Source organism: Psittacula echo (genome assembly GCF_963264785.1).
Source record: "Psittacula echo genome assembly, chromosome: 4".
NCBI classification, from domain to species: Eukaryota; Metazoa; Chordata; class Aves; order Psittaciformes; family Psittacidae; genus Psittacula; species Psittacula echo.
The window spans coordinates 65,174,766-65,189,253 of record NC_137738.1 but is presented as its reverse complement, the minus strand read 5'-3'; the positions used below and the strand labels follow the sequence as shown (position 1 = coordinate 65,189,253).

At 43.6% G+C, this 14,488-nt stretch overlaps 1 protein-coding gene across 1 annotated transcript; it reads right to left on the bottom strand.

The window, feature by feature from the left end:
• Positions 1–5,153: 5,153 nt before the first annotated feature.
• On the bottom strand, positions 5,154–10,809 carry COQ3 (coenzyme Q3, methyltransferase). The gene is made up of 6 exons (XM_080614774.1): positions 10,721–10,809; positions 10,218–10,370; positions 9,971–10,070; positions 8,222–8,464; positions 6,892–7,051; positions 5,154–5,400 (listed from the first exon to the last, which is right to left on the bottom strand). The coding sequence occupies exons 1-6, from the start codon at positions 10,732–10,734 to the stop codon at positions 5,204–5,206; spliced, it is 867 nt and encodes a 288-aa protein (XP_080470900.1). The 5' UTR covers positions 10,735–10,809; the 3' UTR covers positions 5,154–5,203.
• Between the last annotated feature and the right edge of the window lie 3,679 nt (positions 10,810–14,488).

Here is a 14,488-nt window from a genome sequence, read left to right as displayed (position 1 = left end):
TTTTTTTCCTATAACCTGGAAGAAATGGGAAATATAGCATGATTTTTATCACAAAAACATGATCTGAAAATAATGTTATCTTTATTCAAATGTATAGTACTATTTAGCCTAAGCAGAATCAAATTATTTTGAAAGGATTATAAAAGCAGGTTTCTACTTTCCATTGGAGAAGGGGCCAGGGAAAACCTGTGGTTATGATGGCAAGACAGTGTGCTACATAAAAAGAATTTTTTGGTCACTCATCAGTGCAGGAAACAATCTCATCAAGCACTCATGGTCACTCATCAAGCAGGAAACAATGCAATAAAATTCACCCCAAGCTAGAAATCCAGAAAAGTTATTGTGAGACAGCACAGAAACAAATAAACCACAAACTCTGCTTTAGAGGTACTGAAGTAGTACCACGTGGTACTACTCCCTCGCAGGCTCAGCAAAGCCCAGCAGAGGCAGTAAGGGAGAAGCAGTACCCTCAGCAGTTTGCGAACTTCATAGATGAGGTGATGGGGCAGAGAAATTGTGCATTTGGTCTTCTGTATTTTCCCTTTAACAAGATAATGTTAGTAGTTCTACTAAATAAATGCTGACTCAAGTCAACAGAGATGCAGTTTCAGGACGTAAGTTGTTCATACCTGTGGGCATCTTGGAGTAGATAGTGAAGAAGTTTTGCTCTAGGTTATTGCTCCTGATAAAAGGGAATTTAATGCAAAGAAGTGTGAATACACTTACATACAAAGTATGTGGCAGGGTAAAAGATCCTTCACACTAACATAGGGCGCACAATTAATAAGGGAGCTGGCAGCAACTCATGATTACCAAGTGACCAACCCTCAGCGTGAAGTGAGAGGAGTGCTCATTTCCTTCCCAGGAGCTCAGCAAGGGTGTGTGGGCATTTACAACAACACACAGAAGGCTAATGTGCAAAACCAAGTGGGAGGCTGCAATACCTGAACTGTTAGGATCCAGACTGACTCAGAGCAACTCTCCCAACTGTCAGTAGTTCTTCTTTGAAGGCACACTTGAACCTGACTGCCCTCTGTAACTTTACTTCACATTTTGCATCTAAATCAGAACTGTATTTATCTTTCAGGCACCGCACTTCTTCCTTCTACAGTTTCTGGCTTTTCAATGAGAATGACTGTCCCCATTCCATGTACTCCTGGGTGCATCTCAAATCCCTGCAACTGCAGTATGTGATGATTCATGTTCCATCTCACTTTTTCTCTTCCTGTCTGCTTCAGGAGGCTGGCTAATTACAGAAGCTGAGCGTGCTGACTTCTGAACCTCCAGGCTACATCTGACTGTCCCTTTCAAGTGTTTCTTAGAAGTGTGTGGAACATAAATAAGCTGCTTTTTTCTTTTTTTTTTTCTTTAATTACAGCTGAGATTTCAACATAATGAAAGAACTTGAGAAGCCATTTTCAGGAAAACTTTCTACAAGATAGTCTTTATTCTTATCTCTGCTCATAGCCACTGTATATTTCTTTTCCCACTACTTTCTCCCTCCTTTTCCTAGGAACCTGACATAGGGTGTTTGTGGAAAATACGTAAAGAAATTGTGAAGTCCTTCAAAAATTACCATTTAATGTCACTGGATCACCAAGGAACAATGGGCAACGACACAGTGTAACAGGACATGATGGAATTCAAGTTCTGGTTTTATTTTACACAGAAATTAAATGCAAATCTCCTCTGAGGCTCTCATACAGCTCCAATTGGGTTTTAGTGCAATTAATGTTTCAATTATTATCTGAAACTGTTGTTCCACAACACAGGTTAAGCCAACCTTAAAGCTTACTGCCCCTCTTCAAGGGGCTGTTCTGCCCTACCTTCTCCCTGGCTGTATGCTCCCTCCTGGCACTGCTCACCTCCTGGCTGGCACTAGTCCTCAATAAGGGGAAAATTCAGCTCCTTGAACAGCAAAACCACCAGCGGTGCCTCAAAGGAAAAAAAAAGGAAAAAACCATATATTTACAATTCAGACAAGCATCAGTCTCAGTGAAGGGCTGGGGCTGGGACTCTCTGGAGGAATTGGGGAGAGATGAGACAAAACGATGCTGAATAGCTGAGACCACCCACACCCCCACGGTTGGCTTTGCTTGACTTTTTTTGGGCAGAACAGATCCTTGCTCTGATTGCAGTGTTGCAGAAACAAATAGCTGGGAACAGGAGAACCAGGGGTCTACAACCAGAAATAAACACAGAGACTGAAAAAGAGCCAGCCCCAAATACGACTTCCTCAATTTCAAGGTGAGAGTCACCTCTTGCCTCACCCCAGTCCCAAGTGTGTGCCTGATGCTGTAACATGACTTTATCTCCTACCACCATTATTCCTGTAAGCGTCAAAGCTGCGGCTTCATACCCACGAACAAGTTTCAACAGGAAGGCCAAAAGATTTGCAGATTTGACTTAAATGCTGTCCCCTTCAATAGCACCTATTACATTTCCACAGAACTGGGCTAAGAGAAGTGTGAAATCTTGATTGGTTTCCTATGTACAGATTAAGTAAACGCTTTCTGCAGCATGAATATGTAGCGTGTACTCAGTGCGCAGTACTCAATTACACTGTGCCAGAGGTGCACATTTATGAATAATACAAGGATTTTTAATAAAAAAACCAAAATAGCTAAAAAGCAAGGTGCAGGATATTCTTGCACTGTTTATCTTGCTAAAATTATCTCTAGTGCAATCGTTTACATTCTAGCTTTAAAACAGATTGTTTTAACCAGAGGAATGAAGTACAGCCATAACAGATAGGATACTCCACCAGGAGAGTAAACCTGAGGGCTACAGAGTGAGGAAAGAGCACATGGGGACATCTGGAGACATGCCATGGGTACGCAAGGACCTGCTTAAGCAGTCCCACCCCTCTGCCCACACCATTCACTGAACTCTCCCAGGTTGGCAGGGCTTCTATGCATGCATAGAAGCAGAATGTCAGGTGCTCATGGTTAAGGTTTTTGTCAAACACAGGGGTATCCACAGACGATTAGGTCCATGTACTTGTTGCTTTAATGCCAACCACTGTTAATTAGGTACATGATCCCTCTTACCAGATGCAGAGAACCAAGCAGCATCAAAGGCTTTTTGTATTAAGTGAAATAGGAAGAGCAGTCCAAAAAAATACAGTTCCTTCCCCAGGCAGCTCACAGTTTAATGAAAAACTACAAGCAAGCAACAAGCAAGCGGGAAGAAAGGAAAGGATGAGAAAGCCAGGATAACAGCTGGTCACACAAACCTTTGGATCTAAGGCTTTTAAAGCAAACAAAAATCAGCTGTTCTATTCCAGTTTTATCTACAGTAGTTTTATTTCACTTGATAGGTCTCAAAACAAATAGATGAAGTGGGAAACTGTGCCCCTTGGGGGACGTTTCTAGTGGGCTAACCCAGGAATCTGTGCAGGTCTCAGCACTTTTCAGAATCTGTTTTCTTTCAATTCACTGTTGGCAAAATTTGAAACAACCACCATACAGCTGTAGTAACTTACGCTGAAGCTGTTAACTTGGTTAGGGGAACGTTAGGAACAAAGACCACTGGTTATCTGCTGTGGCTCCACATTTGTCCCAGTGCCACTCCTCTCCTGAACATTATGTGGTATGCTGCATGCATAACCAATGGAGCAGAGACTCCCCTGCAGAAGAAGGTGGTCAAGCAGAAAGAAAGATGTATTCCTCTTGCAGACGGCATTAGTGAAACCATTTCTGAAATGCTGCATCCATTTCCACTCTCATGCTTCAGAAAGGATGTTTACGACAAAATTTTATGCAGTCTCAGCATTGTAGCGGTAATAGCTATAGAGATAATGTCACTCCATTTATCCAAGAGAAAATTAAGGGCTTACTTGACTTGAAACTATAGCTGATAGGTCCTTACCCTGAAAAATGAAGATGATAAGACATCACTGGCTAGGATCTGAGGTTAGACCACTTCAACTGATGAGCTTTTGGAACAATTGACTTATCAACATAGTGCTTCCTCCATCACTCAACTCTCTATATGAAGATGAATCTTCTTTTCAAAGCCAAGCTATAGCCAAATATTATAAAACAGAACTTACTGTCACGGAAATGATCACACTAGATAAACCTTTTTAGTCTTAATACCTATAAATTAGTAGTATTTCCATTATAAATATTCTTTCAGGCATCATCAGATCAATCATGAAACTTGGATCCTAAGGCAGCGTGCAGATTCAGCAAAACAGTAAGAATGCACATGCAGAACAATAATTTAGTCCACTAAACTGCTACAGCAGGAGAAATGCACAATTAATAAGAAAGAAAACACAAAGAAAAAATAAAAACATTTTTAAAAGTTTCGGTTTCCTCCCTTCAAACACAGCCAGGCGGCCTCTCTGCCTGTATGCAAGCTGAAAGAAGAGCAAGAGAGATAGAGCAATGGATACACACACATTGTGTCTCTGTAAACCAACACTTTTCCTTCCCCTATCACCAGGGCTGTAAGGCTGAGCAGGTATGGCAGTTCAATTCTAGGACAGACTGCCAACTTCAGTTTTCTGCCATAAAGCTCTGGTTGCTTAGAAAAATTTTACCCACAACTTTTACTTTATTTGGGCAGAGGAAGAGAGTTGAAATAATAGCCACAAGTACCTTTATGGTGAAGAGGCTTCTGACAGCTGGGGCAGTCTGGTCTAAGAGACTCTTCTTCCACCGCACAATCAGCTCATGTCAACTGTAGAAAACAGCATGACCCAACAGAAAAGGTTTGCTGCTCTTTTTTTAATCCTCTCAGGAAGAGGACGTAACATGGAAATAAGTGTTTATGTTTTTTAAATACTTGTTTCCTGTATTTTAACTGAGATAGGTAACTTAAATACCTAAGGCATTTTATTTATTGTACATCACTGTGGTTTTTAGCTCATTCTACATGCCATCTGAAAATGCCATCACAAACAAGAGCTTCCTCCAAGCTACACAGACAGTAACTTGCATTTTCCTGTCCAACAATTTGAAAACTACTTTCTTATAAAAATACTCTTTAAAAGCTTTGCTCATTTTGATCTTAAAAGATTCCTGAGATAATGGGCACTTGTTTTTTTCTGAGACTGCCCAAAAATATCTGGCCAAAAATAGCATTATTAATACAAACAGCAAGCTTGTTGTTACAAAAGGTTTTATTATGTTCGTCTGGGTAAAACCTTCTTTTCTGTGCCTGGTGACAGCCCATCACCACACATCTCAGACCATCATACGGCAGTGCCAGCTGTGGCTGAGGGCTGTTTGCTTTCCGTCTCTGATGGGGCATCTGTTGGGCTTGACTGTCCCTGAGCCCCAGACTTCACAGCGTGCATTGCATAGTTAATGCTTGTGCTTTCTGTCCAGCTCCACGACCCCCAGAGGGGATTATACAACATCCCATTCACTGTCTTGACTGAAAAGCCATCTAGAAAAGAAAGAAGCCATAAAGCAAGTGATGTTCTTAAATACTGTAAGTCACTGCAACATCAAACCATTTAGAACAGCAAGCCTTAAACAGGCTGTTTCCTCTGAGCTGGGGAGCAGTGCTTCACAAGCTGGCCTTTGTCAGACAGTACCACAAGCAGCAGCAGCAGGCAGCAGTGGTAACAGTGGGTCCCATTATTGGCAGCAGCAGCAGCAGTAGCTCTGTGCCTGACCATGTACCATTAGCATGCTATACAGTGAGCCACTGCAGAGTCATAAGCTAGAAACCCCAACTTCACCACATCTGTGTGACTGGTAATGTTTTCTGTGGGTGGAAACATTCTTCAGATTGATGTCACATGCTTCAAAGTGAAAACCTGATCATATCTTTGGAAGGGTTCTGCAGATTCCCCTTAGGAGTAGAAAAATGTAAGAAAAAGGCAGAAAAATGCCATCAAGGACTCAGTGCAAATGAAAATTGATTTGGCACTCCCTGCTAAGCAGCTCTCAGTTCACTGCATGGCTCTGCTGTGTCCCATCAGGGTACATGATGGAAGTACAAACACCCTATTGAAACAAATCACTGCACTGCACCTCCTTCTCCTTTTGAAGGCAGAACAGAAAGAGGCACCGATATGTGAACTGGTATTAGTCATGTTCCTTACAGCAGTACTGCAAAGCACCAGGAAAAGACCTTGCCAAGAGAACAGCTCAACTCATAATTCAGCACTGCACGAGCTATTAGGAAGGAGGAAGATAACTGTTATAGCTGAACCCAGGACAGCTTCCTTACAGTGAACTAAAGCAAAATGAAATTTTCAGTGAGAGGGTTTTAAAACATCTGCAGAGAAGGAGGGAAATGGGTGGAACTCTTCCCAGCTCAGTGTTTTGTATATTTTAAAAGCAATCAAGCCACGGCAATTTAATTATTTCTTCAAATCAGTATCATACAGTTTCTCAAGAACTGACTAATGAATTTGTGGTAGGTTTAATCTTCACATTTTTTTAAGAAATCTTTTAGTCATAGAATATGAATAAAAAGCATGGAACAGCAACCAAAAATAAAAACACCTTCTTCCAAGGAAAAGATGATAAACAGTGCAGCGCAGCTCTGCAATGCCAATACAGTTATTTTCTCAAACCTGACCTAGAGCATATGGAACCACTTCAGCGCATACATTCTGTCATCTGAACAGGATGGAAAACCTTGGGATTTTCATTCAGGCTATCAAACAGAGGGCAGCTGTACCAGTGATTTTGTTTGACTGATCTCTACATCCTTAGGGCTCCACTTAGTTTATTTAGTTTATGCAAAATACAGTAAGCAGTAGTGTCCTTAAACCAGAAATCATAATGTACGACTGGTAACTCACGGAGGAAAAGCTGTGTACTGTGTTCCTAGCACACACCCCACCTAACTTATCTCCTTGCCATTTCTACAGGGACCATGTGAATACCTCTTTGCATTCCCATCATCCAGCCTGGAACTCACTTGATTTCAGGAGGCGCTCCAGGTCTTCAGGGGGAACAAACTTCTCCCATTCATGTGTTCCTTCTGGTACAATGCCCAGAATTTTTTCTGCAACCACAATTCCCAGGACATAGGACAACTGTGTTCTGTTGATTGTAGTAATGAATAAAGAACCTTCAGGCTAATTAAAAGATTAAAATATTCAATTAGAAAAATATTTATTATTTTTAAAAAATGTACATTTAATGGCATTAAAACACATAATTTGTCTATCTGCAAGTCTACATGCTGCAAGAGTAAGAATTAATTTCATCCCAGGATAAGTATTTACAAGTATACTATTAAATACAATAAAGAATATAGTGTTCTAACCATATTACTCAGTAGTCCTTCAAGAGTCGACCTAATCGAAGTCTTGGGCAGTTTGGAAACCACATCCTTCCTCAAAAAATGTCTAACAAAGTCACTTATAATGCACCATTGCCAAAGAAATGGATAAGTAGAAGATATCAAGGTACATAAAATACCTGTTGCAAAAATAAACACTTCGTAAATTTAAAACCAAAGTAAAATGTGCAATACTGCCTAATTTTTAAAGCTGCTGAATGCTGTGCTTGTTTTAATGATTACAGGGTCAAAAAACAAATCCAGAAATTAATTCTAAGAACTTCAGAGATTGTTTGGTAGAAATAAAGGATAATTTCCATGACCATAGCAGGCTGAAAATTAGTTCAGCATTTCATTCAAATCATCTATATTCCTTCTGATGACCAGAAAGGTAAATCAAGAGATTAAATGAAAGCTGTTACTTGTGTAATGGGCCCAACATCCTTCTTTACCAGAGAGGAATAAAACAACATCTGATTACATCCAGGCATAACTATGACCTTTTATAAGCAATCCAAGAGCACATCTGACGAGATGCTAGAGCTGGAATAGAATCTTAGGAGCCAAACATCATTACAGTCAGCTTCAGTGCAGTCTGAGCCACAGCCATCGATCAACAGCAGTAACGTCATGTTTTCTCTCATCTGAGTGAAATCAGAAGCAACCAGATTTCTTAAGGTCTTGCTTCAAAGCAACACTGCTTTTTCTGGGTAATTCTGGGCAATGCCAATATCACTTTTCTAAGGGAGGGTTGGGGAAACAAATCTCCTCTAACTTTAGTTACTGAAGTTGGGAAGATGTACCTGCATGATGGAGGAGAATGGAATGTACCTCTAGAGCGTGGTTCAGACTTCAAAGTGGAGAAATGAATGCAGACGTAGGTGCCTTCACACCCATTCAAATGAAAGCGTTAATAATAAAAGAGAATAAATGTTCCCAATAATGAAAGCAAAAACTCTCTTACCTTTAACACCTGAGAGCAACACTTGATAAACATTTCAAGGTCAGCCACATGCTCCACTACTTCAGAAGCTACAATTACATCAAAGGTTTCCATAGACTCTTCCACAATCTCCTCCAGTGAACTGGACTTGTACCGTATTCTCTGGGCCAGGACCGGATCAAATGACTTGTGCTGATCTGCTGTTCTAATGTTGTCCTCCAGAGGATCAATTCCAGTAACTGAAGCTCCCAGTCTACCTAAAGGCTAATAATACAGAGTATAATTTATTCTCTGCATGAAAACAATTTACTTAAAGGTGTCTGCAGCTTTGCAAGGTACATACACGAAGCAGAAAACATCCACGAGAGCACAAGGCAAACAAAAAAATCATGAGCTCTGACATGGCAGTTTTATATTAAATGTTTATTAAAGCAAGGAAATTCTTAGATATGGAGGAGGTGGTGTTAATTTTCTTAGAAAATTGTGCATTGCGATAGACATACTGAAATTGTCTTTTAGAATAAATTGTTCCGAACCTGCCACTATTACCTACCAATATAGGAAAAAAAAAGGAGGAAAATCAACACAGTCCTCAAATGCGGGAAAACAATGCAGTATTTAATTACAGTCATTACTTTCTTCAACATCCACCTGTAATGGTAAATCCTCATCTCTTTTTAATGGTTACTTAATATATGATTATCTCTGGGACTTTCTCACTGTTAAGAACTAAACACTGATGTTTACTAGGATAGTATCAGGCTTGGCTGTCACTCAGGTTTCTCCCGTGTCTTCTTACTCATAGGTTAACACCTCAGCCATCACCTCTTCTGAAACTGAAACAGGCTGCAGAACATGACCACATGTATGTTATTCCAACCTGAAATTCACCATTTGTGCAGCCTGAGAACCTGATGCAGCACTCTGGTTTTGTCAGCCTTGTCAGACAGTGGGCTCTCACAAGATCACAGGGTTTTGCTCAGAATAAATGAGAAACAAAACAATAAAGAAAGCACAGGGAGAGATTCAGGTCCCTCTTTAACACCATATTTCAGATGCTGATAAAGTTCCCAGATCTGTAATAGTAAATTTACAAACAATCCCTATTGTCAGGATACAGCACTGTTCCAAGGCTGTGCAACCAAAAGGTTCCACCACAGACAGTGACTTCTCAGTCCTAGGTTTGTGCTTCCTCTGGAAGCAGCTGTAACATCAGCCCCTGTACCAGGAGAACTTCTCCTGATGGAGGGAAGGTATGTCTCAGGTATTTGACTTTATTCCCTGCTTTTCCCATGAGATCAAAGCAAAGGCAGAATCCCCACCCCCAATATAAGAAACCGAAGATAAGCAATTCAAAGAAATGAACGTGTAAGAACAAGTTTGTAACAGAAAACACTTCTTTGCTAACGAGGATTGTCATGATTAAAGTGTTCTTGCCTAGGCTTGTAAATTGAAAAAAGAAATAGCTGTCACATTGTGACTGCCCAGAGGAGTACTCGAAGACTTTGCCATTGTTCTTCCCCTCTGCTTTTCTTCACAGTGTTTGAAATCTTACTTATCTGATGAACCTTGGAATTTCAGAACTTCTTATTACCAGCTCCTTCTCTGGGGTTTGTAGAACACTTCACACTCCAAACCAGGCAGTCACTAATATATCATGCAAAACAAAAGCTCCTCCTCAGAGGATCAGAAACTAGGCAGTGTAATAATAGAACAACTTAAACACTGTATGCTTTTTAATGAGAGAAACCAGAGAACCCCATTTCTTACCTCACTGAGCAGTCCACCTCCACAGCCAATGTCCAGAATCTTTACTCCAGAAAGTGGACTTCCCAAGTGGTAATTACTGCTCATGTTCAACAAAGTATCTCTGGAACAAAAGGGATGGATTAATGGCAAACACATGGGTGCTTTCGTAGCTGCAATATGCAGCTTAAGGGCTTGTAACTGCTTTTCTCTTACTGACCTTATGTAGAAATAGTATGTATTATTTAAAAATCTGTCTTCAAACCCATACCTAATAAAGGGCACTCTAATATCATTCATAGAATGAAGGGCTGAATATTCTCCTTCTTCATCCCACCACTTCTGTGCGAGGAACTCGAATTTTTTCACTTCTTTGGGATCCACTGATGACCGTGAAGTGCTGAAAGGTCTCTTCACGGTGAGCCTGAATAATGAAAGCTGAATGCCATGAAACTAATACCGGTATTCATGTCAGGTAAAATATGGGAAATTCTGCATCACAAAATGAAAAAGAGATAAAACTCACACTCCTTTAGAGGCTCCAGTTACACCTGATTAATAGCAAACAGATTTTATACACTTTGTGTGTACAGATGGCCAGACACCTGTAATTTTTAAGCTAGTAATTAATAAAACAAAACTAGGCCACATTAAATGTTTAAACATTTGTGAGATTTAAAAATGACTTCACGGGACACTGTCACGAAGTAAAATTGAACTGTTACAGAAAACGATGGTCCTTGTCACGCAGGATATTTTAAATACCACACTTACACGCTGCTTTTCATTTCGGACAGAGGGACAGGCAGAGTACTTCTGGCTTTCGGCTGTGTTTTCCAGTTGCAGTCCTGAAGGGTACCTCTCAGGCCTGCCTGAAAGGACAGATCAGCATGGTTGTTTGCAGAAATAAAAGGAAGGCAATCAAATGGAAAACATCAGCTTTACAAACCTCACTTGACAATGCTGTGCTAGAACACCACCACTAACCACGCAAACCTTTACACGGTGCTCACTATCGTACTTGGTGAGTGCACGGGATTAAATAAAAGAGCACATGCTAATTCAGAACACTTGTACTTCTCAAGTTATGTACGGTGGCATTTTTCAGAGCCTGGATGAGAAGGAACTTTTCACACAGCTGATGTATTTCAATTACTACACAAAAATATTTCCTCCGACAAGCTGTGCATACACACACCTCCTGTTAATCAATGCTGGGCTCTGATTCCTGTTTCATCACCTGTTGGAGTAAGAAATACACAGCTGCACGCTCATTTTATGTCTTATGAACTGGTGACAAAACATAAAACCTGTCAAACAGTGCAGACAGGCCACAGGCACCGTCTCGACAACTGTCCGTCACACCAGCCCTGCCAACAGGCACTGGGCTTTCCCGGCATAACATATACACACACGATCCAGCTGTGGCCAGGCCACCACCAACCAAATCAGAGCGATACCGGAGTAACAGCCCCTGCAGATGGGTTTAGGCAGCAGCGAGCGATGGGGTGGACTAGGTGAACTACAGGTATCTCGGCTGACGGGATGGAAAGGAGGCAGCAGGAGGAAAACGTCTCCATTAGGAGAGTTCCGTTAGGGGTGCGTGGAGCCCACCAGTCCCCGCCGCACCAGGCCTGACAGGCCGGCGTTAGCCTGGTTTGGCACTGCCAGCACGACTGGGTCATCACTGGCACGAACGCGGTGCCGCGCAAAGGATCAGCAACGCCCCAGCCCACCGCACCAGAGCGGGGTCAAGCTGCAGCCGGGGCGCCGAGCCTAGGCCGCGGGGACGCCGCCGCGGACTGCCAGAAGCAACAGCTAGGTGGAAGCCGGTGGGAGGCTTACGGGGCCCTGCCGTGGGAGCCTGAGAAGCGATTCCCCGCTAGGCCACCTCGGCCGCGAGGGGGAAAGCGGACCAGCCAGGCCCCGCGGGCACCACGCCGGGGCCCTCCCACCCGCGCCCTCCGCGGCCGCCTGCTCACCGCTCGCAGCCCGCCGGCGCCCCAGGGTGCGGGTGAGGGCGCGGGCCGCCCAGCCGCCACCCCACATCGCCGCGGCCACCGCCGCCGCGCTCGCTCCGCCCCGCTCCCCTTTCCTTCCCTGCGCTCCCCTGCCAGCGCCGGGCGTGCGGCGGCGACACGGTACCGGCTGCCTGACGGACCGGGCGCCGGGAAGGTTGGTTCCGCCCGGCACGGAGCCCGGCCCGGCCCTGACGTCAGCCGTCGCAGCGCCGGCAGTGCTGCCCTTGATCGTGGTAGTGTCCAGCCGCCGCCCCAGGCAGCGCCTGCTGCGGCCTTAGGTGTTGTGAGGTACCGCCGCCCAAAATGTGTTATCAAATCTATTTAGAGATGATTGTTTATTATACATTTTCATTAATATTTTATAAAATGCAAGGGAAGCAGAGCAAAACGCTGGACAGACCATTGCAAGCACTATCATGCTTGCTAATATGTATTTATGTGTGTGTATATATATATATATGTACTTCAGCTGAAGATGTGGTACAAGACAGATGAAAACACTGGTTTTACCTTTCCTTTCACAACAGTGAAGCACGGCACTGCTGCTGATGGCAGCAGCCAGGCGCCCTTCCTACCCTGCACATGCCAACCCCAGGTACACCGTGGCTTGTGTCAGCAGGGCTTCACCTGGGCGCCGTGCTCAAAATTCAGTCGTTTTATGTAAATATATGTCCCCTTACTCCTGCGTGTGGGCGTGATCCTTGCACGTCCTGGCAGAAAGAAGCACTTCTTTAGGAGAGGCTTGTTGCAATGAGACAGCAATTAGTTTTCAGTCTCTTGTATCACCAAGTAACACACTGAACGTGCAGGGGAAGGCCCGGATCACAAGACTCCTCACTTCTGGGAGAGGGGAGACGCGGGGAGGAGTGATCCCCAACCGCCTGCACTGCATATCCACGGCTGGAAGCAGAGCTCTTGGGCCTCCAACACAGCCAGGCTTGAGACAACCCCCGGGGCGCTTGGGAACTTCCTGAGCTCTGTTGCTCCTGCTTGTTGCAGAGGCTGCCCTGTCACAGTGTGCAGGCAAAGCCCTTGCTGTGGCCCCAGGAAGGACAATGCTGCCTTCCCCTCCCCATCCCTTGCCTCGGCACAGCTGCCCAGGGCCCTGAACAGAGGTTCAGTTGGGGGTTTGAATCTGCATGGCTCTTTGAGTGACTGTCGGAGCTGACACACAGGGACCCTTCTTCGCCTCCTGTCTCCCCTTGGCAGGCTTTGGCCTTTTCCGATTCACATGGTGAGCTAGTTTCACACGCTTAAATGGTAAGGAATTCAGCCAGTTTCAACCAAGAATCGTTTTCTGACACTTTATTCAGCTGCAGGTCTCATGAGAAAGTCCCATGAAAACCCAAGCTGTCAGGAAGGGAGGGGTGCGGGGCAAGGCAGGGATAAGCCATGAAAGCAGGAGCTGGCAGCGCTCCCATCCTTTCCACACGGATGACTGCAGTAGCCGGGTTCCCTGTCCAGCCGCGTGGATGGCCGTTGGCAGCCACAGGCGGGAGCACGGCCTGCACAAACCACCCGGCAGCAGGTTTGGAGCAGTACGACCTCTATCCATAGCCAGGCTGTTTCATTAACTGAGCTTGATCAGTGCACCAACCCTCACTGCTTGAAATCTGACCACTGGCAGGTCTCCTGCAAATACAGTGCAATTCATCTACTAGATAGTGTTCAGATTTACCTTTTTTAAAGCTAAATAAGGACTGCTGAAAGGTCTCAAAAGAGCTGGTCTCGGCAGCAAATAAATACGTGGCAAAGCTGCTCAGTGTGTGTGTGCACCACTTCACTGTGCACCTACCTCCCATCCAGCAAAGTTCACACTGTAGTGGACTTAGGAGTCATGAATGACATCTCAGAGCTACTGGAAAAAGAGAGCTCAAAGAAATCCTTTATGCTGAGACACACAGTCTCTTTAAGACACAAAACTAACCCTTCTTTCAAGTGTGCTTCTGCATATTATTTATGCAGATTAATTTATTACTTGCCATTTATTTAGCAGAGCAAATGCAAAATCTGGAGAGAGCCAATCCTTCTGCTGCCATTGCTTTTATATTTGTGACTTCTAAAAATTTAGTAACAAGCAATTAAATACATGCACAATGGCAAGTATTTTACTTAACAGGATAAGCTGGTTTTAAACTGGAGGCAGCTATTCCATTTTTCTGTTACTAAGCACAGACTTCTAAGGTAACTGTAATTAACAGCAGCAGCCTGGGCACCAATCTCTCCCACAGGACACAAAGTCTCTCCTCAAAGACACAAATGACAACAGATTTTCCCCCCAAAACCAGCAATTAGCCCATATTTCAAAAAGCATGTAGTTGCTCAATCTTTAAAGTTGGAATATTTTACCCAACTGGCCTGTCCATGGCCACAGCCGGTTCCTGTTCACAGATGGCGCAACGGGTGCCTTGGGGTTTGCTCACATTGGGTTTGCTGTATTCATCTTCAAAACAATTTGCATGGAAACCATTTTTTACTCGATTCCACACCATCCCTTACTTATTAAAACAATTTTTCAAGG